Source organism: Prionailurus bengalensis, chromosome A2, assembly GCF_016509475.1.
Source record: "Prionailurus bengalensis isolate Pbe53 chromosome A2, Fcat_Pben_1.1_paternal_pri, whole genome shotgun sequence".
In the NCBI taxonomy this organism is placed as follows: Eukaryota; Metazoa; Chordata; class Mammalia; order Carnivora; family Felidae; genus Prionailurus; species Prionailurus bengalensis.
The window spans coordinates 109952107-109979567 of NC_057348.1; the positions used below are offsets into that span (position 1 = coordinate 109952107).

The window sequence follows — 27461 nt, forward strand, 5'->3', positions numbered from 1 at the left end:
AACTTTGTGGCCCAAGTCCACTGGTTTTTCTGTCTAGAGTTTATATTCCCTAATTAAAGATGCTTCACCTTTTTTTCCTCCCCATCTACGATTTCTCAAATCATGTTCCTTGGGAACATTATCCTCAAGCTATTAATTAAGGTGCATATGACAAAAAATTCTGTGGTTAAGTTTGGGAAATCAGGTAAACAAAATTAAACAGACTCATTTATTACAGAAATTTTCAGAAATTTTGATATTATCACCTGGATTGTGAAGGAACATAGGGTTTTGAATAGTATGTAGACTTGCATAAGTTACATAGAAGTATATTATTGCTCAGAAACATAGTAAAGGGGACCAATATTTTACAGTGTGCGCTTTAACAAATAATATACCTGTCCCTAGTAGGGTAAAAGTACTCACAGTTGATGTCTGAGAAGTCTATACAGATATAAGAAGACTGAGAATATTATGACCACCCAGACATAGCCACGTTGAGTACTGAGTCTATTGCCTTTAGAACTGAAACATCTAAAATATTAGGAAGACTATGAATTAAAAATGAGATCAAATAAAAACTGTTAATGGATTACTTATTATAGATCTTTCTCAATGAGGAAATGACCTTCTAATTTTGTATGAAGTTTCCTTAACATTATGGTAGTAAATTACTTGCCCCATAAAATGGAAATATTAAATTCAATTAGTTGTCGGTAATCACTCAACAGCTCTTCTATCAATCTGGAACTTGAACTGCTTGGTTGCTAAAATGAAAAGAAAGGAAAATATACACAGATACTAAAAGACCACTGAGCAAGCATTTTTTTTTTAAGTAATAAAAATACAACACTACTAAATAAATTCAACAAAAAGGTTTGTTAATACTTTATTAGTATCTTCTAATGGACAGAACATAACGCAAACCAAATAAAAACTTTAATCTTCTTTTTAGTTCAATAAAAATAACTGACATTCTGATTGTTTCTTCTTTGTTAAAGAAGGAAAGTATTGATAGGTTAGGCACACAGTTGACATTTACTGTACAATGATATGCACAAGTTATCTTTTAACAACTATAATACTAAGATGTGCTCTTTATATTTTTCCCTTGTAGTACAGGAGCCATGCTCCTATAAGCAAAATTTACTAATAACAAAATAATTTTACAAGGAGTGACAAAAAAGACTTTTAAAACAAGTCCTTAAATAAAAGGATGCAGCAACAACGGAATGTAAGTTGTTGGGTTAAGAAACAGTTTAAACTAGATCTCAAAACATTAAAAATTCATTTATTTTACAATTACTCAAATACACATGCATTAAATGAAAATATTGCACAAAATTAAAATTTTAAATTGTGAAATTTATATTGTTCTTAATTTTTAAAAAATTGATACACTTTCTGGTAGCACTTAACTGATTTTCCCCCAAACACCAGCAGCACAAACTTAAAATGAGCGAACTGAAATATACAAGAAAGTTTTTAACTTTTTAAAAAAAAAAAAATTAAGGCTAACCAAGTGCATCCATTGGTCAATGGCACAATTTTTCAGCAACTATTCAGAACACCCTAATCGTAGGAAATGCCCAGCTAAGCACTATATTTAAATCATACAATCAATTTTTAGGTGAATAAACTAGAAGTTAGTAGTGACGGTTTCTAAATAGTTTATATGTTACCTGAAAAATCAGAAAACCCAAACAAAATATGATTAATTTTGAAGGTTCTTGCCTAAAGGCACCACTGACTTAAAAACACATTCAAAAATCAAATATCCGAAGACTTAAAGCCTCTTCAGGTATATATTTATATATGCAATAAATGCATTAAATGTAATAACTTTATTAAATGTAGTACACTGTACTTGACATGGATTAAATATTTTACATACAGCTTGACCAAGTCATTAAAACATATCTCTAATTTTAGCGTGACCACAGCTCTCTCTGATGTAAAAACACAGATGTGCGTGGAGAAGACGCACAGCCATTTACATAGACTCTACCATTTGACATTTCTGCTTCTGAAATATAAACTCTTTCAACAAAAATTGTTTTAAAAACCCACTTACTCATATAGTTTTTGGTATGACTGCAGTTACCTTGCAGGGCTCTGTTATGAAAAGTTGCCATTTTGCACGACCTTTCTTTCCCTGGTTGATGGCCAACATTCCTCACATTATCTGGAAATGCTTTTCACAGGTACACACTAGGCTCTTACATGAATTCTTGTTTACTCTTAGACTTATTTATGTCAAAAATATACTTGAAATGGGCAAGGGTATATTTGAAAATCATTGCACTTGTGGCCATGCCGATGCTTCCCACAGACGTGTTTCACAAATCCTCACTTTGAAAGCCTGGGGCATCAGGAGGGACCTCAGCAGGGAGACACAATGAGAAGAAAAAATACTATTTCTTCCATCAGAGTCAATAAGGATCTTTTCTTATTTCCAAGTTGCAATGAAAGGGATTTCATTTATGTAATTCTTTAGACATGCAACACATACTGAATATATGCATACTGTAAGTATGCACAACAGCATCATTAATAAATATGATTATTATTATAAAGCTTTAAAGGAAGGCTTTATTCTGTTATTAAGCTTCACTCTGTAAGTAGGACCTCAGTGAAAACAAGACAGTAACATCTTGTTCCAATCTTAAAGCTCCCAAATAACTGGGATACTGATACTCTGTCCCTTTATCTTAAGCACCCAGACGTTCTTTTAATACCAGGATCTTGGCTCAGTGGTCTGATGAGTAGCTTCACTATTTTAAGGTTGTAGTGTTAAGTGTTTTTAAAACAAAAAATGCTGACATACCCAAACCCTTAGTCAGTGTAAGTATTTAAAACTATGCAGATATCCTGCATACAAGGGATATGAAGACTTCCAAGATGGACAAATGGAGAACGAGAAACTATAAGAAATGCAGAGGCTCCAAAACTGGAAAAGGTAATTTGTTGTTGTTGGTATAAAATTATTTTAGGGATTTAAATGTATACACCCAGGGGTTTTGCCAACTTGCTTTATTTAGTAGAATTTTACATTATGCAAAATATAAATAAAAGCATATTTTAAAAAATATTATAGTTCTGTTTTCATTATTTATTTTCATATATACACAGTAATAGAATTAAGAATTTGTATGTTTACATATGACTACTAAGCTCATTTAATCCTTTGATTTGCTACTTTTGCAATCGCCTAAGGTATGTCTAGATCACACAATTTAAAATTATCATATTGTAACTTTCAAGAGTGTGTTTTTTTTAATTTCCATATTTTTTAAAACAACAATGTATTTGGCAGTTCTTTCAAGAGATTATACTCCCTATTGTATAATCTGTAATCTCTTAAAGATAAAGAAACCTGTAATAATTTTGAAACTTAAGTGAGAATGCCACTATATGCTTCTTTTTGCACACAGAATACCAGAAGAAAATTTATGATTGAGTACCATAAGAGCAAAATAGAGCCCCAAAGCACATAAGAATCAATTAAAATTTGTTTTATACCAGTGAATAACAAATCCAATCAAATTCTGGTTTTGATTGGTTTTATTTTATGTCACAAAACTGTGATTAGGATATAAGGTTACTTCATACTTTAAGGGCATCCTGTCACTTTCCCCAGACCTGAAGCAGATGTTGCAAAGATCATTCGCCTGGCTAATCCACATTATATCAAAATTCTGATAAAGACCTATAAAATTATTATGCAAAAAACAAATCCCTCCAAGTCATACACTGCTCAGTTTCCCAGTGTTAAACAAATTAGCCAGTTTATCTGTGAACCATTGTTTTGTGCTTTCCTTAGCTTTCGTATATACATTCTGGCACTTTGTCATTGCTGGAGAATGCTGATTAGGCTGAAATGGAAGAGACCAACGTCATTCTTGCTTGAGAAGGGGGCAGTATCCTCTCAATGCTGCAAAAATATGCACCAAATCATGTAAGACACAGAAATCTCTCTTGGTAGTGGCTGGATTACAGACGAGGATGAGAAGAACCACAGTCCTATGGATGTATTAATAACTATTTTGAGACACTGAAAGACTGGTGCGACACAACAGTATATGAGTTAAGCCCCAGAAGATCTGTCCATATTATTAGTCTTGGACAAAATGAACACCAGCTTCATAGATTGGAGTGTCACCTTTTCTGTAAAGAAGGCGCTTGAGTAGTCTGAAGTTTCTGTTTATATTTCTGTATCTGCTTTGACCGTGAATGCAGTTTGTTGAAAAGTTCACGAAATTTATACTGTGGAAATAAGGTTTCCAAAAAGCCTTCCAGGAAGACATAAACCATTCTCCTATTTAACTGGTTGTGCTGAAACATTTCAAAAACACGAAGAATACCTTTCCGTGTTGTCTCAGCCCCAATAATGTGCTTCAGTTCATCTAAATGAAGAGGGGGAAAATAAACATAATTCATTACTCATATAAAGGAAACGCAAGGCCTAAACTATGCTCTAAGTTAAATAAAGTATATTAAATACACAGTTGAGTAATACAGGAGGTATTCAGTTAATGTGTTTTGGCTACATATTATAACTGAGACTTAAAATTTAAACATCTGCAGGCATCCACCTACTTACTAGACACTGGGGATGATAGAGCGAAGGAAAAATCAGGATCCGGACTCAGAAACCCCACACTAGAGTTAGAATCCCTTAATACCTATATGGTACTTACCCATCCTGAGTTTGTTTCCTTATCTGTAAAATGGGGATTTACAATAAGCAAACTCTTATAACTGTAAGAATTTAGAGAACTTTAATGAAATAATGTGAAAAGTAATCCACAAAGTCTTAAACACTGTACAAATAGTCTTAATGTATCTAATGCACAGTGAGAAATACTACAAGGAAATGATGTACGAAAGCTGATTAATGAAAAGCTGGCGATGGTCAAAGTGCCATGAAAATACCGTAAGTATAAAGATGTTTACAGAGGGGAGAATTTCACATGGTACACAACAAGGAAAGGCTCTCTTTGTGGAAGTGACGAGTGAGGTAGACTTTGCTACCTGAGCGGGATGTTGACAGGCACAAACAGATGACGGTTTACCTTTGGTGGAGAGAGCAATGAGCAAATGAGCCCTAAGTGGAAAAAACAAGGCAGGTTCAAAAAATGGGAGCGCTACAATTCAGCTAAACTTTAAGTTTCTTTGAAAAAAAAAAAAAAAGTGGAGAGAAGAATGCAAAGAAGTGCTGTGGCTACCAGAGTGAGCCAAGTTTGGAGTTTACTCCTAGGCAACGGGAAGTTATTACAGATAACTGAGTAAGGGAATATGTATGATTATCCTTAATGATTTATAATCAGGACCCTAATAGCAGTAAATGCTATGTAATTGTTTTCAAAAGAAACATACAACTTCCAAAAGGTATGTCTCTAAGTAGGAGTAATATACAATTTATAGAAAATGACTTATGAATGTACTAAAAACAGGTGAGGGATTATGTATATATAAAAACATACACCTTTGTATTTTCCCTCACTTCCGTTGAGTCCTCACACAAGTGTCCTCTCCTCTCACAACAGCAACTCACCAGCACTACTGGTCTCAGCGTTCACCAAGAGCTCACATCCTAGCTTTTCTTTATTGCTCTGCCTTCTGCCTGTGTCTCCCTAACAGAATGCAAGCTCCAAGAAGGCAGAGATTCATGCAAAGAAAGTGTGGCACATGATACGCTCTTTTTTTTTTTTTTTTTAATTTTTTTTTTCAACGTTTATTTATTTTTGGGACAGAGAGAGACAGAGCATGAACGGGGGAGGGGCAGAGAGAGAGGGAGACACAGAATCGGAAACAGGCTCCAGGCTCTGAGCCATCAGCCCAGAGCCCGACGCGGGGCTCGAACTCACGGACCACGAGATCGTGACCTGGCTGAAGTCGGACGCTTAACCGACTGCGCCACCCAGGCGCCCCACATGATACGCTCTTAATAAATATTTACTGAACAAATGCAATAAAGTTTCTTTCAGCTATGTAATTCAGTCTACAGCACAACTGGTTTACTAATAAATAGTACATTAAATAATATTTCATCCTAAGCTATTGTTTATTTCTATTTTCTTAAGATGTTATTTCTATGATTTGTTTTTTTTTTCTCCAAATGCAATAGTATAATCTATAAGGTAGAATTAATAACCATTTGTCAGACCTCCAGCTTAACTGATGGAAGAGAGATTTTTAAATCTATGATGAAAATATAGTTTTAAAGAAAAACAAAGAGAAAAAAAACGTTAAATGATGTTAAAGAACTTCACAAATACTCCTTCTCCATTCTCTATATTCATAATTAAAATGTGGAGAAGAAATATCTAAGTATTTTCAAAGATATTCGTAACTAAAGAAGGAAGCAAACATCCATCCAGTCACACAAAACTGCTTTTCATATGACATAGGCTCTCTTGTTGAGAGAAGTCAAAATGGGGACAAAGTGAGTCTAAGTTAGTGAGATAGCAGTGTTCTAAAGTAATGCAAATTAGAACAGAATGCCACTATGTATACTTTCTTTGGAATCATGTTTTAATAGAGATTAATGGACCAAACAGTTGTTAATATGTAAAAGGAACCTCTGAAAGAATTTGTTTTTTCTCTGAAGTAGGACAAATATTCTTCCTGGAAACCTCACATTTCATGTTCTTTTATTAGCCCTTTCATCTGTTACACAGGATATTTATCATCAACTTTATTCTCAAAATGGTTCAAGGTAGCAAATGAAGTGGTTAAAAGCACCACTATTTTTCATGACTTAAAGCAGTGGCTTTTCCAGTTGCTGAGCACAGAGCAGAAGCTGAACAGTCACTTATTATACTAGCTCTGAACCTGGGGTAGCTTCTTTAACCTCTTTGAGCTGCTGTTTCCACCCACAGAAAGCTGTGATGTTAACAGTGCCTAGCTTCTTAATACTGTTATGAGAATTAGTAAAGAATATATGAGAAATGCGTAGCACAATAGCTGATATACGGCAAGTCATTAACTGGTAGTTACTATAATCAAAAGGCAGCTAAACCAGCATGCTCAATGCCAAAAATTCAGAATAACTACAAATTAATAAGATTTTTATCAAACATCTTCACTCACCTGGCATAATTGAAAGTAATTTAGTTTTTCCTGCAACTCTTGTTCTCATTCGAATAGCTTTATCTCTGCATGGAACAGTCTCTGCTAAAATGCCATTTGGCCAAAAGGCATCTCTATTTAAGAAAATCAAATAAATCTTGTAAAAACTTTCATTTTCAAATGATACAAGTTAGCACAATTATTCCAATTTTCTACAGAAGACACAAATGTTAACAGAAAGTGGGAACATTATGAAATTTTATAGATGTATGATATTCAACAAATAGTAACTAAGAGCAGGGTTCAATTTTAAGTGTAAAGGGATATACATTGGAAAAGTAACAGATGAATTCTACCCTAGAATAACTTACAAACATTAACAAGTGATAAAGATAGCAAAATGGAATATATAGGTGACTACATTTAAACTCAAAGTAGGCCTCTGATCTCAATGAGAATGAAATCTTATCCAAATACAACCTCATAATATCTTGAATTTGGGTACCTTATAGTTAATCTCCCTTGGTGCCCCTATAACTTAGCCAATTTGAACCAATCCTGCACACACACTTACAGCTAGCCTTTTTACAACATTCCTTTCACATTCATACCCTATTCTCCCTCACTTGGTGTGTCTGATTTCTGTTCTCCAATTCACAGGCCAAAGATAGGAACTGAGCACAATACCTAAGGTTCCACCTGGGAATTTGGGCTGAGGGAGACAGACTTCCCAGAGCAGTTTTTCTTAACTTTGAACATTAGAAACACATGGGAGCTTTAAAATCTTAATGTTTAGGCCTTCTACTGGATTAATTAGTAAGTTAGGCTCCTAAGATGGGACCCAAACATCACTATTTTTTAAAGCTCTCCAAGTGATTCCAACATTCAGCCAAGGCTGGGAATCAGTGCTCCAGAGTAAACATCACTACCCTACCCTGAAATGGAATGTACATGTGCCATAGCAGGTGGTCAGACTTTTGGAAACAGTGTGGGGTAGGGAGGAGAAACTCAGGTTCAGATTAAAGAAATTTGCTGTTCCCTACTTTACAGCATGTGAGCCTTTGGACAAGCCGCTGAACTTCTCTAATCCTCAGTTTCCACATAATAAAAAATGGAGACAAAAATTCGTATCTCATAAAATAGGATAAAATCAGAAAGTGTACATAAAGCAGTAGGTGCCAAGCAAATAATTAAGGTTCAATATTGACAGCTCCTTTCTTGCTTCTGTTACTTCAAAGTACATGATGCCATGAATATGCCTTATCTTTCACTTTTAGAAAAGAGGTTCATTTCTGGACTATACCATGCTTTCCTTAAAGGGACTGTATTTTATCTCAGTCCTGATGACTGGCAAATTACTAGGCACAGAGGAGAGGCGCAGGGTATTTGTGTAGGATGAACATATGAACTGGAATACCACTGCTCTTGATTTATATTCTTTTCGGAGGTTCAAATAGTTAATAATAAGTCCAGAGCCAGAGATGTACATATTTTTTTTTTAAGTTTCATTTAAAATCAAGGATTTCAATTATTTTCAAGTCACATTACTATGATAAAATGTAACCAGTATCTTAAAGATTATTCTTTAACACTTTTTTCAATTCTGGTTTTAAAGAAACACAGATCAAAGGGTCCATGGAACAAATGTTTATTATAATTCTTACAAGTCTTTTTGTTCATCAAAAAGGAAGAAAACAAAGAAAAGAAAAGCAGTGTAAGTTAATTAGTGATAACAATGCTAAACACTGTACTACCTGAAAGAAGTGACTGTGTCTTAAGATATACCTGAAACGTTTCACTAAGTCCGCTACTTGCTCAGGTGAGGTCATCCAATCAACATGGTCAACTATTTTTCTGAAAGTAAGGAAATTTAAATGAGTAGGGTGAAAATTTTAGAAAATATATAAAATAAGGAAACACTACTTTCATGGAGTAAGCAACTTAGTTTGTATGTAAATTATCTGTAAAAACACCAGGCTGTTTTAATGATCATAAAAGGCCCAGAGATGAAAATTCTCCTACAAAAGTTGAGCAATCTACTTCCAGAAGTACAAGTTTAAAAGCTAAGTAAGAACAGTTCTAAGGGAAGAAAAAAAAAAAAAGAAAAAAGAAAAAAACAAAAAACCCTGGTACCTGTTAATAGTATCACCATAAGTGGCTCTAATAAGCTGCTGAAGTAGGTTTTTGATATTCCTTCGCAACCACTGATTCCTCTCTTTTAAGTCAAATACTTCATCCATAAGAAGCAGCATTACTCTAAGTGGAATATTGTCATCCACCTGACAAAATATGGGAAGAAATAAAAAAATGTTTGAGTTACCTATCTATTATGAATGGCTACTTCTGCTGCTTTTACAAAATTATTGCCACTATTTCAGACATCAGAGAACAAGTTGTATTATAGTCTTCATAACCTAAGATTTCAGTCTAATTTTTAAAATATATGTCTTTAATAGCCAAATTATGGAAAGAGCCCAAATGTCCATCAACTGATGAATGGATAAAGAAATTGCGGTTTATATACACAATGGAGTACTACATGGCAATGAGAAAGAATGAAATATGGCCCTTTGTAGCAACATGGATGGAACTGGGGAGTGTTATGTTAAGTGAAATAAGCCATACAGAGAAAGACAGATACCATATGGTTTCACTCTTAGGTGGATCCTGAGAAACTTAACAGAAACCCATGGGGGAGGGGAAGGAAAAAAAAAAAGAGGTTAGAGTGGAAGAGAGCCAAAGCATAAGAGACTGTTAAAAACTGAGAACAAACTGAGGGTTGATGGGGGGTGGGAGGGAGGGGAGGGTGGGTGATGGGTATCGAGGAGGGCACCTTTTGGGATGAGCACTGGGTGTTGTATGGAAACCAATTTGACAATAAACTTCATATATTGAAAAAAAATAAAATAAATGTTTTTAACAGTCATTTTGACACAATATAAAATTTCACAGCCCTACAATTCCAAGGTGGTAGAGAAAAAAAACTTCTTAAAGTGAATCTATGAAGTCCTGGGAAGAGAAAATTTGGCTCTTTTACTTTTAGTAGAGTCTGTACTAGTCTGATAAGGTAAATGCTATTCCCTTTGCCTATTTTCTGGAGCATCTTTTACAAGAGAACAAAATATTCTCCACATTTCTCCTTATTTAATAGAACAAAACACAATCTACACAAAATAACATGTTTTCTCTTGTTAGTGAGTTGTCTGTATTTAGGTATTTTAAGAAGCTGAAATAAAATTCAGTATATAGCTAAGTTAATACTACAAAAAGCATATTTCAATACATTTCTAAAATTTTAACTTTTAACAAGTAAAAATCTGTACACTTTTGTTATGGGAATATGCAATTAATGGTATAAAAATAAAGGTAAAAGTAAAGACAACTAGGAAAAAGTTAAACAAAAGTTTAAAAAAAGGTAAAAAGTAAATGCAACTAGAATGTTTTGATTCCAAAAATACATACAAAGATTTAGAACTATAATAAAACTGCATATAAATGCCAGTAATTTTATAATACTTTCATCACCAACATACTCTATTTCCTCATCCATATTGTAACTTAAATCTTTAGGAAATTCCATGAGTTATATATTTTTCACTGTCATGCTGTCAACATTTTCTTAGTGCACCTTTCCTTTCACATGTTGAAAACTCATAGCTAAACCAAACAAGGGGTGGCTGAGGTTGGTGAGGGGCATGGCTGGTGGGGAAAGAGACCAATTTCACTCCTGAGGTAAAATAAATATTGCTCTAGTCTCTGATCAAGTATACTCACGAGTCTGGAACAACATGGTAATTCTAATAAATACCTAAATTATAAAAACCTCTAACAGAAGGTATGATGTTTTGGATATTATACCAGCATAAATCATAACAAAACATTCTAAAATGAATTTTAAAAAGCAAATAATAGATTATCTTTAATACAGTTTATTATAAGAATTTCAATGTGAAACTGAAGGGAGGTAATAGTAACTTGAAAATAAATCTGCCTAAGAAAACAGAATACAAAGCCCAGACTCAAACATATATGATAATCTGATCTGTCACAAGGGAGAAATATAGGACACATGGGAAAAGAGGGCCTTCTCAGTAAATGGTGCTTGGGTCAACTGGACCCCTACCCTCATTCCATACACAAAAATCAATCCTAGATGAATGGGGAATTATATTTTTGCATGATAAAATAAAAAATATTTTTAAAGAAAATCATAGGTGATCTCTGTGACCTTTCAGTAGGCACAGATTACATACATACATTACACAACAGGACACAAATCAGAAGATATTCACAATACACAAATACTTATATCTAACAAAGAACCACTATTCAGATTATATAAAGCACTCTTGTTAATCAAAAAGACAAAGACAGCCAAGCCAACAGAAAAACAGAGGAAAGAGCTAGACACACAAGACAAGACACCCAAATGGCCAATAAACATATGCAAAAAGGTTCAACATTTCAACAGTCATCAGAGAAATGGAAACCCACATGAGATACAACCCGAGTGGCTAAAATTTAAAAGACATAACATATTGACTGTTGGCAGGCTATGGAGCATTGAAATTCTCATGCATTGCTGGTAGCAGTGTAAGCAGCACGAACACTGTGGAAAACTATTTGACAGTATCTATTAAAACTGAATTTATGAATACCCTCTAACCAAGCAATTCCATTCCTGGGTATAGACCCAACAGAAATGTGTACTCAATTTTTTAATCAAATGACATGTACAAGAATGTCCATAGGAGTACTACTCATAATACAACAAATAAATTATACTATATTAACAAAATGGAATACTGTAGGTCGACAAGAATGAAGAAACTACAATCACACAAAACAACATGGAAGAATATCACAATGTTGAGCAAAATAAGCCAGACTTAAAGGAGTACATACCTTACTGTTTCATTTATATAAAGTATAAAAGCAGGGTAGAAGTCAGGATAGTGATTATCCTTGGTGGGGAGAGGATAGTGACAGGAAGAGAGCATTAGGGGCTTTCTGGGGTATTAACATTCTGTTTCTTGTTTAGAGTGATTACATGGACATGTTCAGTTTGTAAGAATTCATCAAACTTAACACATATAATATATATACATTACTGATAGGTATACATATTATACTTTGTTAAAAAGTTAAAAAGATTTGCCAAGTATGATTTCAATTACAGTTGAGTACTACCAAAAACAAAATTAACTCACAGTATCATCAAGTTGAGCTGAGACCCGACAATGTTCAGGATCTGAATCAGTCTTCGGAATTAAAGGAGGCACCTAACGTTTAAAAACAAAAACAAAAACAAAAAACAACAAAGTAAACACACTAAAGACAGTGAAAGAACACAATACAATAATAAATCAAAATGAGCACTAAGCATAATAATAGTGTTTAATTTTATTTTGGGGACAATACGTAAGCAAAATTTACATAGTATTAAAAAGTATTAACAATCTACAATTAGAAACCAAATGTTAAAGTGTGATTATTTCTTTACCAAAAGATATTTTTTCCTTTAAAAGAAAAAATGGACTTTTGAGTTGGAAGGGGAGATTATTTAGTCAAACTCCTATACTTTTTAGAAGAAATTAAAGCTAAGAAAGGTTAAATGATTTAAAAACCAAATGTTCGTAGCACAGCCAGGGAACGAAATTCCAATCTTCTTTCTTTTACCATAGGGAGCTTAACAGTATATTAACAAGCTTAAAAAATGAATTAACCTGTTGTTAGATAATATAAGTTATGGGGAAAATGGACAAATTATCATTTGTCAGCATGACAGGAATCATCAAGATTACCTATAACCCCTTCATGTTACTAGTAAGGAAAAGGGATCTGGAAAAGCTCAATGAGTTCTGTACAAAGTCATATGGGTAGTTATCAGCAAGACTGGCACTGGAAAATCCTCATTTTCAGTGTTAGCGTTATGTTCCCATGATTAGAAACAAAGATAAAGCATCAGAGAAAGTATGAGAATAAATAGAAAAGTATGGATTGAGATACACATTATTTTAGGAGTTGTCTCTTAATGAATTTCTGTTATTTAAATATACATATATATATATATATATATGATATTTAGTTAGATCTGGCACATGATCTAACAAATGGAAAACTCTAATAGTTACATCCTTTCTTTTATAGTCTTGATCATAACCTTAAACAAGTAGGTCAAAATTATAAAAAGTATAAATGAGAAAGTAACAACCTATTTGGTCTGCTACCTGTATTTGCTAATGTAATGAAAAAGTTTCCTAGGAAACTCTTCTAATACCACTCACTGGTATATAAAAATAAGGTATGGCCTCAGAGATAGATGACTGTGAGACTTTTCCTCCCTCTGATCTAGCCACTTGATCATGTGAATCAGGAGAAATTAGGCTTTATGTTTCCTGATGAATACTAACATAGCTAATTTGCACAATAGCGCTTACTTGCTTTGTTTTAGAATTTAATAGCATGATAAAATAAAAACGGCATAATAGAATATAACAGTATAAATAATGTTAACATTACTGGCTTTTACAATTCTACCACAGCAGAGCTTGAGGAATGACTGGATTATAGAGTATCCATTTCTGATAAGAATTTATTCTCTTTAGTTTTTTTTTATTATTTATAAGACTATATGTCTAGAAGGCTGTGGACTTCTGAAAAGAAATAAGGTAAATCTAAGCAGGAGCTCAATAAATCTTAGTTAACTTAAAAATAGTTTGCTGTAGGTATTACTGAAAACATCTTCTTACCTTGAAAAATGATTGCTTTATGTCTTGGCCTAATCTTTCTGACATTTTGCCCATGTTGTCTGACATTTTAGTCATTCCCTCTGCCAAGCTATCAGGGAGGGATTTAACTGCATTTGAAACATTCCTCATAGAATTTCGAAGTGGATTTACAAAAGTGTCCATCTAAGGGGAAAAGATATCATACCATGACTTCATTTTATCAGATTTGTTACTTAACTGAGAAGAGTGGGAAAAACAGAATCAATACACAAGAAGAATGCAATCATTTTCTAGTCTATAGTATCTCATTGTATTTTAAAAGTACAGAACTGTTGTCTTCAAAATGTATAGTCTTAAAGCTGTATTTTCACACATAAATATGATTAAAAGCTTGGGGGTGATGAGGCTATTGTTAGAAAATATAAGCTTTCGCTTATATAAAAATAAAATACACTGTTAGAGATACTAAGTTTGGGTGCCTTATTAAGGAAATCCTGAAAAAAAAAATTTCCCAAAGAGAAATTAACTCAAATGGAATTAGCCACAATGTACTTCTGCTACAATTCAAGGCAACAATAACATAGACATTTTGAAGAAACACTGAAAAATAAACAATTAGATAAAATAAGCAGAAAGCTCAAGTAATTAACAACTAAGATCTTTTTTTTTTTTAATAAGTTTTAGATTACATTACATGCTGTTTAAATCTATACAGGGAATATGGAATCCTTTAGTAAGACAGAATAGAAGAAGTATAAAAGAAAATGTGATGAGGAACATAAAAAGGAATAATCTCCAGAGGGCTAGGAAACATTAAAATTGACATTCTGACTGTACAAATGTTAGATAATTTCAATTAAGAAAGGGAGAAATATCTAGAAACCAAAATAGCCTACATATGGTACTGAGATTTTTAATAGAAACAAAAAAGAAAAAAGGGACAGAAAACCAAAGTCATACAAAAAACTAAAGAATATTTTCCAGAAAATGTGAGTCGCATGAAAACTATTGCAGAAACAAATTATGTTCCCTGAAAAAAAAAAGAAAAAGAAAAAGTAAAAAAAAAAAAAACACGAACTCCACTCCATTGCTTCAGGAACACAGCACAATGTTAAGAGATGAGTTCAAGAAGACAAAATTACTTTACTCTAATGTTTTCATGATTTTTTCATTAAGAAAAACTAGAAAAGATAAAATAAGTACTATTAATAAACAACAGCAAAAAGTGAATTTCAAGAGAACTGTAAAATAACTGGGAGTTTTTAGTTACTCCTTGGATTAAACTGAGCCAATAGCGCTATAGATATGCTTGATGGAATATGCAACATTCAGGAGGGACACTGTCACAAAAGAACAAGTCAGAGGAGAACCAAAGGACAAAAATCAAAGATGAAGAAGGATTTGAAAAACACTACCACTGGTACACAGATACAGAGGTAAAAGGATAAAAAGATGAAACTCACTCTGTGCATGTGCCCTTGTGTGTAAAATTGTGTGTTCTTATATATGTAGCCTCATGCTATCTTAACACTAAACTACCACTGATACTCTTTTAAAGTAACAGAACCTAAATCTATATCATGAGTTAGTTAATAATTATAAATAGTTGCCTGTGCACCATCCTTGACCTACAGAATCCATTTATTTTTCTATCCTTCCTTTTTGCTTTTTAATTTCTGAGGGTAAAGTCCAAGCATCTGTGTTGGGGGTATGGAATGGATAAACTAGGGGGATGGAAAAACCTCCACAAATGATTCTGGTGCCTAATCCTGAAAAAAACAGAATTTTAGAAGCATAAAAACAGAGTCCATCACTTATGGCAAGGTTTCCAAAAACAGGATATCTCTTAAAACAAACAAACAAACAAACAAATGTGTAAATTACCAAGCAGAGGAGTTAATTATGGATTGCCATCATAAATGTACACGTAGCCTGACTTACCAAAAATGTTGCCTATTCATTATCACTTCAGATATGTGTATCAGTAACAACACAAATTAATTTTAACTTAAATTTAGATCCCTAACTATAGCTTAAAATGCCTCATACCATGATGTAAAACTGGATAGAGGGGTGCTTGGGTGGCTCAGTCGGTTGAGCATCTGACTCTTGATTTCAGCTTGGGTTGTGATCTCAGGGTTGTGGGATTAAGCTTTGTGTCAGGTTCTGCACCGAGCATGGAGCCTGCTTGAGATTCTCCCCTCTCCGTGGCTCATGCTATCTCTTTCTAAAATAAAAATAGGGGCGCCTGGGTGGCTCAGTAGGTTAAGCATTCAACTTCCGCTCAGGTCATGACCTCGCAGTTTATGGGTTTGAGCCCTACATCGGGCTCTGTGCTGACAGCTCAGAGCCTGGAAACTGCTTCAGATTCTATGTCTCCCTCTCTCTGTCCTCCCCTGCTCACACTCTCTGTCTCTCAACAATAAATAAATGTTATAAATAAATAAATCAATAAGTCAATCAATCAATAAATAAATAACATACAAATAAAAAATAAAATAAAATAAACTGGAAGAAAGATAACTGTGTGCATAAAGGAAGACTGTTACTTATCTCTTTCTAGGAATCGCCTGCATGTCTTGCAAGGCTAGACAAATTGTGTGACGAAGTTAATGTGTTATAATGTATTATTTCTCAAGCTCTGAGAGCCACGGATAAAATGCTTGCAGATGATTTTCGCTATTTAATGTCCAGTAAAATATAATTAAGGAAAAAATATTAAATTATAATTTAGCCAAAAAGGATATGTAGCTGAAAAACCTCTAATTCTTGACATGCGTAAAATTATTTTGCCAATCTAAAAGAGGTCAAGATGAACTTGGTAATTACCAACATGATTTATCAAAAATGTATGTTACTAAGGATTTCCAGAAATGATTTGGAAGGATCTTTAAACTCCAGTAGTAATATTTTTAAAAAGTGACACATAGCTGTTTAGATATACAACATATATGTGCTTTACACACACACACACACACACACACACACACACACACACACACAGACGCTACTATGGTTGATAACAAAGAATTGGGTAGGGGAGCCTGGGGGGCTCAGTCGGTTGAGTGTCTCACTTCAGCTCAGGTCATGATCTCACGGTCTGTGGGTTCGAGCCCCATGTCTGGCTCTTTGCTGTCAGAGCCTGGAGACTCAGATTCTTTGTCTCCCTCTCTCTCTGTCCATCCCCTGCTCGCACTCAGTCTCTCTCTCTGTCTCATTCTTTTTTTTTTTTTTTTTTAACGTTTATTTATTTTTGAGACAGAGAGAGACAAAGCATGAACGGGGGAGGGTCAGAGAGAGGGAGACACAGAATCCGAAACAGGCTCCAGGCTCCGAGCTGTCAGCACAGAGCCCGACGCGGGGTTCAAACCCACGGACCGCGAGATCATGACCTGAGCTGAAATCGGCCGCTCAACTGACTGAGCCACCCAGGCACCCCTGTCTCATTCTCTCTTAAAAATAAAATAAAAAAAAATTTTTTTTAAGAATTGGGTAGATCTGATGTAATGTTTCTTTTATCTCAAAAAAAGCTGTCATCAATTCATTAGTTTATCTTAAAATTGATACAATCTTAAGAGAGCATATAAGGTAAACATCAAAAAGATGGAACACCAGAAGGAATCTCTACTGACAATAAAACTATTCAGAGTTGAAATTTCCACTCAATCATGTCAATCATGAAATACAAAGACAATCCCACCACATCCCCTCCTTCCGACATTGTAAGGTACGTAATATGGAGCTTGTTATTATAACACTCCACTTAAAAATCTTAACATCCACTTGGACGTTAAGACCCAACGCCCTAATCATAAAAGTTCTGATGCTTAATTTTTACTTATTTTGTACCAATTTCTTCATCTTCTTAAAAAAAAAAAAAAGAGTCTTTTCGGTGGGGGTGGGGGGAAGGAGTGGCAGGGAGGTTGTGGGTCTTGTTTTTTTTTTTTTCATTTTGAAATAATCTGAGATTTCTGAAAAGTTGCAAGAGTATATAGAATTCCTGCACATTATTCACCCAGCTTTCCCAAGTGCTGTGACTTCTCCTGTTATTACTGCCACTACTACTACTAAGAACCAACATTCATTCCGAGGTTACTGATGTACCAGGTGCTATAACACATGGAGTATCACATTTGATTCGTACAACGCTTCAAAATGAGAACATCTTCATTACTTGAGAAAACTAAAGGACCAAAAGGTGAAGTAACATATTGCAAGTCATAGCTAGTAAATGGCAGAGTAAGGAGTTAAACCAAAGACTAATTCCAAAGTCTGTATTCTCACCTACTAAACTATCTTGCCCAATTTCAGTAGTCATTTATTGTCTTAACCTACCATCAGATTCCAAGTGTACGGCTCATATTCTTTGAAAGGCATTTAAAATAATAAAGTTTTCACTCAAGGGACATAAATACTTTCGGGAACATAAACTATTTAACATTTTTTCTTACCCTTATTCCACGTATAAGACATTTCCTCCCAGTAAAAGTTCCTTCTCAAGTTATTGAAAAGCTTGTGACCTATCTCAGGTAAACCTTCCTTATTGCATTATTTCAAAAAATCTTTTTTCTTTTTTTCAAGCTCCTGTTAGACTTTAATCTACATGTAAAAACAGGAGTTTATACTTATTAGGAATACCTATCAATAGTAAGTTTACTAATGCATAGAAGATAAACATGCCACGAAGTATTTAAGAAAATTTTCTGGTTTTAAAACATACATATACAAATTTATTTTGTTTTATTTAAAAAGAAAGTATGAAAACGGACCTATAAAGAAAACCAGTGTAATAGTCTGCTTACCTTGCGAGCAAAATCCCCTTTCCCTTTACTGTAGGCTTTGTTCTCAAGGAAATCATACACATAGTGAGCCAAAGCTGGGGATGCTTTCATCATTTCAGGAGTTAGTAGTAACTAACAGGAAAAAAAATGGTACCTTATATTGATATGGTACTGGAAATTTAGTCCTGTCTATAATTTTATCTGCTAGAAAGTTAAGAATATACAGAATTTTAATTCTGTGCTTTAAAAAACACAATTATACAGTTTATAAATAAAGTCATCAATAATTCTATTATCATTAACAGTTTGGTGCATATTTTTCTCATTGTGCTATTTTTGACTTTCAGTGCATCTAATGTCAAAGCTGTCCAAATGGATTTACCACAGTAGTCCTCCCTCTCCATACCTGTGATAAAGTTTAACTTATAAATCAGCCACAGTAAGAGATTACCAACAGCTAAAAATAGAACAATTCTAATAAACTCTAACAAAAGTTGTGTGAATGTGGTCTCTCTCTCAAAATATCTTACTGTCCCCATCCTTTTTGTGATGGTAAGAGATGATAAAATGCCTACATGATTAGATGAGGTGAAGTGAACGACAATATGCATGTGACATAGTATCAGGCTACTAATGACCTTCTGACAATTCATCAGAAGGACGATCTCTGCTTCTAGACCACAGCTGGCCATAGATAACAAACCACAGAAAGCAAAACCATGGATAAAGGGGAGACTCCAGTAGTCCATTTTCAGGCTTTACAGTTTATACTATAAAGATCCACAACAGTAAACTATTATGTTATTCACATTCTAATTCTAATGTTAATATTAATAGAAAGTACATAAAATAATCCAAATAAAAACTCTGAAGCATCATAAAGAAGCACGAAAACAAAATACGGCCTTCACAACTGTTAATGATATAACCTACTACTTAGTTCATTCAGTGGAAGGTTTTGACATACATTGAGTTCATTAGATACAATATATACGGTACAGCCACTTTTAAAAGATTCATTTAAGGAGCCAGACTTGGAAGAAGGTAGTTATCTTCTATATCTAATAATTGATATAGATTTTTACACAATTAAAGCTAGTACATTAAAAAAATCAAAATGTTTGACAAGAGTCATACCAATCATTTCTGACGTTCAGTTTTAAGTCAGAAGACAAAGGTAAATAATAAGAGATTATATGTTTTTACTATCCTTTCAGGAAATAATAATGCCATGGAATTACAATTATGGTTATAAATAAACCAAAGTGAACTTATAAATGCTTTTATAAATGTGTAAGAGAGAGAGAAACTTTCCCAACAAAATATCCAGTATAGCATTAGCTAAGTTTCACTAAATACTAAGGCAGGGTCAGTAAACCTTTCATAAAGGTTCATACAGTAATTATTTCAGGTTTGTGGCCCACTGTGTTTGCTGAAACTACTCAACTCTGCTGTAGTAATGTAAAAGCAGTTAACAGACAATAATAAACTAAATGGATAGCTGTGTTCTAATAAAACTTAATAAAACATGTGGTGAGCTAGATTTGGTCTGCAGTCTGCCATTTGCTGACCCTTGTTCTAGAGGATGGAGTGGGGATCTAAATAATAGAACATTATATACCTGGGCTGAGGCTGGGTCTACTAGTAAACCTTTGCAAATTATTCATTGGAATAAAGAACTATAATGTAAGATCATTATTATATCTGGCATCTGGGTACCCATGTCTAAAACAAAGTTACTTCGGGGAGTCGTAACAGCTCATGCAGTAAGTAACTTGTGAGACAAATTTTGTTATTTCATGACAGAAATCTGTAAATCTTAGATACTACATGTCAGAAACAGTCCCTTGAATCTATTCCTCTCTTGAACTATCCTATAATTTTAGAAGCCTTAGACTCATTATGGACCATAGGAAGCATTTATCAGGAATGAAAATCTGCTAGCTTTGGATACACCTTGAAGAGCTACTATCCACTGAATTGGAAACATTAAACTGTTTGGTGTACCATCAAACACCTAGACTTTACAGTAATGTAGAAAAGATAGGTGTATGCATCTAACCCTGAACACACAAAATCCCGATCACTCAGTGTCCAGGAAACTTCTTTGTCAATAAACAGAGAAATAATGTTGATAAATTACTGAGCAGACTGCATGTCACATTGGACATGCTACTCAAAGGTGCTATTCTATTCCACTATTATATTAAAACATTACTTAATAAAGAAAAATCTACTATATCTATATGCTATATTAAAATAAAAATCCATGAGTAATAATAAACAAGGGCTTACCTGCAAATATGCATTTAGATCCTTTTTTCTCTTTTCTAAAAAATCTCTATCCATATTATTAAACGTCTTTTTACCAGGAAGCTTCAAAATACTTGACAGATTTTCAAACTAGAAGATAAAATACATTCAATAATTTTAGTTTTATAGAAAAAAAGTATTTTCCAAATAACAATCCTCTATCAAAAGCATCTTTAACAGATTATTTTACAATGCATTATACTAAGCAAAAATAAGAAAATATGTCCAAAACACAGTAGTAATGCTATTTATTAATAAAGGAGTATTTTCAATTAAGAATGACAAACATGAATAACTAATAAAGATGGGTGATGTCCACATGGGATTTCATTTTAAAACTCCCGATTTTGTTCAGAATTATCAATACTAAAAGGTTTTAAAAGTGTTTTCTTTAACATTTTGACTTACGAATAAAGTATTAGCAAATATATTTTTAATGATCAAAGATCCATGAGTTTCTGGCTCTTTAAGAAATCTAACAAATCTTTTTTACTATTAATGACTTTAAATCAGTTAATCATTGTAATAGCTATTAAAAAAAAAGGTAATTTCAAAATACAGATTGCAATTATACTACAACTCTATATAAACAATTATAGTGTAACACTGACACTTCTTCCCCACCAAACACATGAGAAATGAACTCACAGATTACTAAGAAAAAGTCTAAGAGCCATTAATATGTATCTTATCTTTATAAGGCCACGAACACAAAGTATACACGCTCTAAGTCTAGCATTTATAGACTTAACATTTAGGCACACCTTCAAAGATCCACATATACAATTTTAACTCTACCAGGGGCTAAGAGAGTGTAAAAGCAAAGTCATTTAGCTAGTGACTAAGCCTGGCCAGCAGTCTAGTAATTGAAATTTCAAGCAATCTTAGTGTCTTTCCCATGTGATACATGTCCTGAAGTGAAACAAACTTTCTAAAACCATTCTTTGTTTAAAAACATCAACAATAATGGATCTATAGAGAAAATTCATTCCTGCTGCAGAGATTAAAGAGGAAATGAAAAGATGCAGGATGATTTATATCTCCAAACTTAAAGATTCAGATAATTTATTTTATTTTTCAATATTTATTTATTTTTGGGAGTGCAAGTAGGGGAGGGGCAGAGAGAGGGGAACAGAGGATTCAAAGCAGGCTCTGCGCTGACAGGCTGACAGCACTGAGTATATGCAGTGCTCAAACCCACGAGCCGCAAGTTCATGACCTGAGCTAAAGTCAGATGATCAGCCTCAACCGACTGAGTCACTCAGGTACCCCATTCTGATAAATTTTTAAATGGAATGGCAAATCAGATAGTTGCTTGACACTATAATGTGAATAAGTTCATTGTATGTTATACATGAAAGGTAAAGGCAACTCTTTTGCCTCAACAAAGGCAACCCCCCCCCCAAAAAATCAACAACAAAAACAAAAAAAAAGGAAACATGCAATTTACAGGGACAATGTTATGCTGGAGTGATATTCATAAATTTGTTTGGCCACAACAGTATTAAAATAGGTCCTCATTAGATCAAATGTCCAGTGGAGAGCTCCTGGTTTTAAGAATTTTTTTTTTAAATCATACCTTATGGAAATAAATTTAATTTTTCAAGGTGTCCTAAAAATATTTAATTTTCCGGAATATTACTTATCTACATTATCCTAAACTACTGATTTATTTTTAATATAATTTATTGTCAAATTGGTTTCCATTTAACACCCAGTGCTCAGTCCAACAAGTTCCCTCCTCAATGCCCATCACCCACTTTCCCCTCTCTTCCAACCTCTCAGCAATCCTCAGTTTGTTCTCAGTATCCAAGAGTCTTTTATGGTTTGCCTCCCTCCCTCTCTGTAACTTTTTTTTCCCCCTTCCCCTCCCCCATGGTCTTCTGTTCAGTGTCTCAAGATCCAACTATGAGTGAAAACATATGGTATCTTTCTCTGCATGATTTATTTCACTTAGGACAACACTCTCCAGTTCCATCCACATTGCTACAAAAGGCCATATTTCATTTTCTCATTGCCACATAGTATTCCATTATACATATAAACCACATATTCTTTATCTGTTCGTCAGCTGATGGACAGTTAGGCTCTTTCTCTAATTTAGCTATTGTTGAAAGTGCTGCTATAAACATTGGGGTATATGTGTCCCTATGCATCAGCACTCCTGTATCCCTTGGGTAAATTCCTAGCAGTGCTATTGCTGGGTCATAGGGTAGATCTATTTTTAGTTTTTTGAGGAAACTCCACACTGTTTTCCAGAGCAGCTGCACCAGTTTGCATTCCCACCAACAGTGCAAGAGGGTTCCCATTTCTCCACATACTCGCCAGCATCTATAGTCTCCTGATTTGTTCATTTTAGCCACTCTGACTGGTGTGAGGTGGTATCTCAGTGTGGTTTTGATTTGTATTTCCCTGATGAGGAGCGACGTTGAGCACCTTTTCATGTGTCTGTTGACCATCCGGATGTCTTCTTTGGAAAAGACTCTATTCATGTCTTCTGCCCATTTCTTCACTGGATTATTTGTTTTTCGGGTGTGGAGTTTGGTGAGTTCTTTATAGATTTTGGATACCAGCCCTTTATCCAGTATGCCATTTGGAAATATCTTTTCCCATTCTGTCAGTTGCCTTTTAGTTTTGTTGATTGTTTCTCTTGCAGTGCAGAAGCTTTTTATCGTCATGAGTCCCAACAGTTCATTTTTGCTTTTAATTCCCTTACCTTTGGAGATGTCTCGAGTAAGAACCTGCTGTGGCTAAGGTAAAAGAGGTTTTTTTTCCTGCTTTCTCCTCTAGGGTTTTGATGGTTTCCTGTCTCACATTTAGGTCCTTTATCCATTTTCAGTTTATTTTTGTGTATGGTGCAAGGAAGTGGTCTAGTTTCATTCTTCTCCATGTTGCTGTCCAGTTCTCCCAGCACTATTTGATAAAGAGACTGTCTTTTTTCCATTGGACACTCTTTGCTGCTTTGTCAAAGATTAGTTAGCCATACATTTGTGGGTCCAATTCTGGAGTCTCTGTTCTATTCCATTGGTCTATGTGTCTGTTTTTGTGCCAATACTATATGGTCTTGATGATAACAGCTTTGTAGTAGAGGCTAAAGTCTGGGATTGTGATGCCTCCCGCTTTGGTTTTCCTCTTCAATATTACTTTGTCTATTTGGGGTCTTTTGTGGGTCCATACAAATTTTAGGATTGTTTGTTCTAGCTTTGAAAAGAATGCTGGTGCAATTTTGATTGGGATTGCACTGAATGTGTAGATTGCTTTGGGTAGTATTGACATTTTAACAATATTTATTCTTCCAATCCATGTGGATGGAATGTTTTCCCATTTCTTTGTGTCTTCTTCAATTTCCTTCATAAGCTTTCTATAGTTTTCAGCATACAGATCTTTTACATCTTTGGTTAGGTTTATTCCAAGGTATTCTATGGTTCTTGGTACAACTGTCAATGGGATCAGTGTCTTTATTTCTCTTTCTGTTGCTTAATTATTGGTGTATAAAAATGCAACCAATTTCTGTACATTGATTTTGTACCCTGAGACTTTGCTGAATTCATGTTATCAGTTCTAGCAGACTTTTGGTGGAATCTGTCAGGTTTTCCACGTAGAGTATCATGTTGTCTGCAAAAGGTGAAAAGTTTGACTTCATCTTTCCCAATTTTGATGCCTTTTCATTTTGTTGTCTGATTGTTGATGTTAGGACTTCCAACACTATGTTAAACAACAGTGGAGAGAGTGCACATCCCTGTCACGTTCCTGATCTCAGGGGGAAAGCTCTCAATTTTCCCCACTGAGGATGATATTAGCTGTGGGCTTTTCATAAATGGCTTTTTTAATTTTTTTTCTTTAACATTTATTTATTATTGAGAGACACAGAGCGTGAGCAGGGGAAGGGTAGAGAGAGGGGGACACACAGAATCTGAAGCAGGCTCCAGGCTCTGAGCTGTCAGCACAGAGCCCAACATGGGGCTTGAACTCACAGACTGCAAGATCATGACCTGAGCCGAAGTCGGTCGCCCAACCGAGCCACCCAGGCGCCCCAGCATAAATGGCTTTTATGATGTTTCTATCCCGACTTTCTTGACGGTTTTTATCAAGAAAGGATGCTGTATTTTGTCAAATACTTTTTTGCATCTATTGACAGAATGATATGGTTCTTTTCTTTTATTAATGTGATGTATCACATTGATTGATTTGCGAATGTTGAACCAGCCTTGCAGCCCAGGAATGAATCCCACTTGATCATAGTGAGTAATTCTTTTTATATGCTGTTGAATTCGACTTGCTAGTATCTTGTTGAGAATCTTTGCATCCATATTCATCAGGGATATTGGCCTGTAGGTCTCCTTTTTTATGGGGTCTCTGTCTGGTTTGGGAATCAAAGTAATGCTGGCTTCATAGAATGAGTCAGGAAGCTTTCCTTCCATTTCTATTTTTTGGAACAGCTTGAGAAGGATTGATATTAACTCTGCTTTAAATGTCTGGTAGAATTCCCCTAGGAAGTCAACTGGTCCAGGACTCTTATTTGTTGGGAGATTTTTGATAAGTGATTCAATTTCTTCACTAGTTATGGGCCTGTTCAAATTTTCTATTTCTTCCCGTTTGAGTTTGGTACTGTATGGGTGTTTAGGAATTTGTCCAATTTCTTCCAGGTTGTCTGGTTTGTTGGCATATAATTTTTCATAGTATTCCTTGGTAATTGCTTGTATTTCTAAGGGATTGGTTGTAATAAATCCATTTTCAATTGTGATTTTATCTATTTGGGTCCTCTCTATTTTCTTTTTGCGAAGCCTGGCTAGAGGTTTATTAATTGTGTTTATCTTTTCAAAAAAACAACTCTTGGTTTAATTGATCTGTTCTACTGTTTTGTTTTGTTTTTGTGATTCTATATTATTCATTTCTGCTCTGATCTTTATTATTTCTCTTCTTCTGCTAGGTTTGGGGTGTCTTTGTTGTTCTGCTTCTAGTTCCTTTAGGTGTGCTGATAGATTCTGTATTTGGGATCTTTCTTATTTCTCAAGATGGGCCTGGATTGCAATGTATTTCCCTCTTAGGACTGCTTTTGCTGCATCCAAAAGGGTTTGGATTGTTGTATTTTCATTTGCATTTGTTTCCATATATTTTTAAATTTCTTCTCTAATTGCCTGGTTGACCTATTCGTTCTTTAGCAGGATGTTCTTTAATCTCCATGCTTCTGTAGGTTTTCCAGACTTTTTCCTCGGGTTGATTTCAAGTTTCCTAGCATTGAGATCTCAAAGTGCACATGGTATGATCTCAATTCTTTTATATTTACTGAGGGCTGTTTTGTGACCCATTATGTGGTCTGTCTTGGAGAATGTGCCATGTGCACTCGAGAAGAAAGTATATTCTGCTGCTTTGGGATATAGAGTTCTAAATGTATCTGTCAAGTCCATCTGGTCCAATGTATCGTTCAGGGCCATTGTTTCTTTACAGATTTTCTGTCTAGATGATCTGTCCAGTGCTGTAAGTGGAGTATTAAAGTCCCCTGCAATTACCACATTCTTATCAATAAGGTTGCTTATGTTTGTGATTGTTTTACATATTTGGGTGCTCCTGAATTCGGTGCATAGACATTTATAATTGTTAGCTCTTCCTGATGGATAGACCCAGTAATTATTATATAATGCCCTTCACCTCTTGTTACCACCTTTTTAAAAGTCCAGTTTGTCTGATATAAGTATGGCTACTCCAGCTTTCTTTTGATTTTCACTAGGATGATAGATAGCTCTCCATCCCCTCACTTTCAATCTGAAGATGTCCTCAGATCTAAAATGAGTCTCTTGTAGACAGCAAATAGATGGGTCTTGTTTCTTTATCCATTCTGATACGCTATGTCTTTTGATTGCATTTGGTACACTTACATTCAGTGTTATTATTTAAAGATATGGGTTTAGAGTCATTGTGTTATCTGCAGGTTTCATGCTTGTAGTGATGTCTCTGGTACTTTGTGGTCCTTGCAACATTTCACTCACAGAATCCCCCTTAGGATCTCTTGTACGGCTGGTTTATTGGTGATGAATTCTTTCAGTTTTTGTTTGGGAAAATCTTTCTCTCCTTCTATTCTGAATGACAGGCTTGCTGGACAAAGGATTCTTAGCTGCATATTTTTCCTGTTCATCACACTGAAAATTTCCTGCCACTCCTTTCTGGTCTGCCAACTTTCAGTGGATAGGTCTGCTACTACCCTTATGTGTCTACCCTTGTATGTTAAGGCCTGTTTATCAGAATCCTCTCTTTATCCTTGTATTTTTGCCAGTTTCCCTATGATATGTGGTGCAGAAGATTGATTCAAGTTACGTCTGAAGGGAGTTCTCTGTGCCTCTTGGATTTCAATGCCTGTTTCCTTCCCCACATTGGGGCATTCCCAGTTATGATTTGTTCAAGTACACCTTCAGCCCCTTTCCCTCTCTTCTTCTGGAATTCCTATGATACAGTCATTGTTCCGTTTCACTGAATCACTTAGTTCTCTAATTCTCCCCTCATGATCCTGGATTTTTTTCTCTTTTTCCATAATTTTATCTTCTAATTCACCTATTCTCCCCTCTGTCTCTTCAGTTCACACTGTGGC

The 27461-nt window shown here is 34.6% G+C and overlaps 1 protein-coding gene across 6 annotated transcripts in view; it reads right to left on the reverse strand.

Annotated features, from left to right (window-relative positions):
* Nucleotides 1-839: 839 nt before the first annotated feature.
* SNX13 (sorting nexin 13) overlaps nucleotides 840-27461 on the reverse strand; it is a 135906-nt gene continuing 109284 nt past the window's right edge. For 4 of the 6 annotated variants that reach the window (XM_043589035.1, XM_043589036.1, XM_043589037.1 and 1 more), the window contains 8 exons: nucleotides 20861-20968; nucleotides 18587-18697; nucleotides 13806-13967; nucleotides 12264-12335; nucleotides 9187-9332; nucleotides 8839-8907; nucleotides 7075-7187; nucleotides 840-4385 (listed from right to left, as the gene is read on the reverse strand). In XM_043589035.1, coding sequence (XP_043444970.1) covers nucleotides 4138-4385; nucleotides 7075-7187; nucleotides 8839-8907; nucleotides 9187-9332; nucleotides 12264-12335; nucleotides 13806-13967; nucleotides 18587-18697; nucleotides 20861-20968 — 1029 coding nt within the window. In that variant the 3' untranslated portion in view covers nucleotides 840-4137. The remainder of the gene's footprint in view (nucleotides 4386-7074; nucleotides 7188-8838; nucleotides 8908-9186; nucleotides 9333-12263; nucleotides 12336-13805; nucleotides 13968-18586; nucleotides 18698-20860; nucleotides 20969-27461) is intronic. The other 2 variants (XM_043589039.1, XM_043589040.1) reach the window with 1 other exon arrangement.